Source organism: Apium graveolens, chromosome 8, assembly GCF_009905375.1.
Source record: "Apium graveolens cultivar Ventura chromosome 8, ASM990537v1, whole genome shotgun sequence".
Taxonomy (NCBI): Eukaryota; Viridiplantae; Streptophyta; class Magnoliopsida; order Apiales; family Apiaceae; genus Apium; species Apium graveolens.
In genome coordinates this window covers 64,284,678-64,287,039 of record NC_133654.1, presented here as the reverse complement: position 1 = coordinate 64,287,039, position 2,362 = coordinate 64,284,678, and the positions used below count along the sequence as shown (strand labels likewise).

Below are 2,362 nucleotides of genomic sequence, written 5' to 3'. Positions count from 1 at the left end.
TGAAACACACCTCATATGACACAGTAGTAACACATCACATAACCCAACTAATCCATTTCGAACTAAAACCAAGAGCTTGCATCCTGTTCTTCAAATAGTCCCAATTCACCCTATCATAAGCTTTACTAATGTCTAGCTTTAGAGCCACCTCCCCTTCACTACTCCGTTTGTCCCCTTTCATGTGATGAATCAATTCAAATGCTACCACTACATTATCCATAATACATATACCCGGTACAAATGCTGATTGCTGATCCGAGATAAGACCAGGTAACACATGCTTTAACCTATTTGCTAGGACTTTAGCCATAATCTTGTATAACACATTACATAAGGCTATAGGCCTAAAATCCTTAAGAGAACATGCACTATCTTTTTTAGGAATCAAAACAATATTGGTATGATTTAAATCAGCCGGGAATGAAGTACCTTGCAACCAGTCACGACAGCATTCAAAAACATCATTACCTAACACCTTCCAAAAGTTTTGATAGAATGCTGGGTTCAATCCATCCGGTCCTGATGCTTTGTCGGGATGTATTTGGTTCATAGCCTCCGTAAATTCCTCAAAAGTTACGTCTGCTACTAATTCATTATTCTGAGATTGAGTTACAATCCTTGGGCTAGCAGTGCTATCGTTCGAAGTTGCCTCCTCTGGTGCTGCAAAAATTCTCTGATAGTAACCTTTGATTAACTCTCCCATATCTTCCACCTTATCCACTCGAACTCCATCCTCATTAACTAGAAAATTAATCATGTTCGCCTTCTTTCTTGCCGTAGCAGATGTATGAAAAAACCGAGTGTTTTCGTCCCCTTCTCTGAGCCAAAACAATTTAGCACACTGTTTCCAGTACAACTCTTCATGCAACAGAGTATCATTGAGTTTGTCTCTCGCCTTCAGATACTCCCGAACACTATGGTCATCAGTTCTTTCCCTCAGCAAATCAATAATAGCCTTTTGCCTCCTTACTTTCTCTTTAAATTTATTGAAAAAGTCTCTCCCCCATTTCTCCATAAAGCGAGATACTGACATCAACTTAATCATCAAATGAGACATAGGCAGATTTTCCCAACAATTTCTCACATCTGAAATAAATGAAGGCTCCTTAAGCAAGTATTTTCGAATTTAAACCTAAAGGTTTTCTTCGACACCATGGCTTCTACCAGTTGAAGGAAAATAGCTTCATAATCTGAAACTGCTGTTGCAACAACTTTTAAATTACACAGGGGAAACAAACTCCACCAATTAGCATTTGCAAACCCTCGATCTAGACGCTCCTTAACCCATGCATTCGTTCCTCGACCTTTCTCCCAAGTAAAACGACCCCCACTCAGATCAATCTCTGACAGTGAACTCATCTCCAGAGCATTGCGAAAACCATTCATAAGATAATTAGGGTGCGGATGAGTACCTTCCTTATCCGTTGGGTATAGAAGATCGTTAAAATCTTCCATTATACACCAGGGAAGAGTCGACACCGTAGAAAGCTTATAAATTAACTCCCAGGATTGCTTTCTTCTGGTTCTCTCTGGCATACCATAGAAACAAGACATCCTCCATTTTGGCACATTATTCTCATTAAAGATAACATCCACATGATTCTGGGAATACCCAGAGATATTACACTCTGCTCTATTATGCCATAAAACTGCCAATCCTCCACTCCGACCAATACGATCTACTGAAAAACAATTAGCAAAACCCATCTTTATCCGTAACTCTTCTAATTTACTAGCTACCGAAATCGTTTCCATTAAAAATAACACATCGGGATTGCAATCTTTTACAAGATTACATAGAACTCGAACTGTACGGGCTTTCTCTAGTCCCCTACAGTTCCAACTTAAGCAATTCATTGTTCCTGGCTAGCTTGCATTGCAAGCTTAGCCAATACAGAAGAAGAAGATTCAGTGCAATCCATATTAGAAAGCCCATAATCTGTTAATTTCATGTTGTAATCCTTATCCAGGTCCATAGTCACTGTTGGACCAGTCCTTTGTCTTTTTCTATCCTCAACAATCAGCCCATCTAGCTCTTCAGACCTAGGCCCATTAGGTTGAGTTAAAACCTGATTTCCCTCCTTTTGCCCTCCTATAATAATGCCAGAATTATCTAAACCCATATTATCTGCTAATCTGTTCCTTCCCCCTCGCTGAGATCCCCCTGATTTCGTTACATCATAATTTTGAATATTTTGATGCTTATCCTTTCCTGAAATCCCGCCCCAATCATCTGAGTTTTCCTCTCGCAGCCACTTGCTCCGCCCTTGTACCGCTCCCCTACGTGGTGGTGCTCGGAGCCAACCACCCCATCCTTTCACCTCCTCCTCCAAATTAGCATTCAGCCTTTTCTTACATGATC

The 2,362-nt window shown here is 40.4% G+C and overlaps 1 protein-coding gene across 1 annotated transcript; it reads right to left on the bottom strand.

Moving 5' to 3' along the window:
• Positions 1 to 1,080: 1,080 nt before the first annotated feature.
• LOC141679644 (uncharacterized) lies at positions 1,081 to 1,857 on the bottom strand. Its single transcript, XM_074486089.1, has one exon. The coding sequence runs from the start codon at positions 1,855 to 1,857 to the stop codon at positions 1,081 to 1,083; it is 777 nt and encodes a 258-aa protein (XP_074342190.1).
• Positions 1,858 to 2,362: the final 505 nt, after the last annotated feature.

Coding starts and splice junctions, on each gene's coding strand:
- LOC141679644 (XM_074486089.1), bottom strand. CDS start 1,857: ATGAATTGCTTAAGTTGGAACTGTAGGGGACTAGAGAAAGCCCGTACA.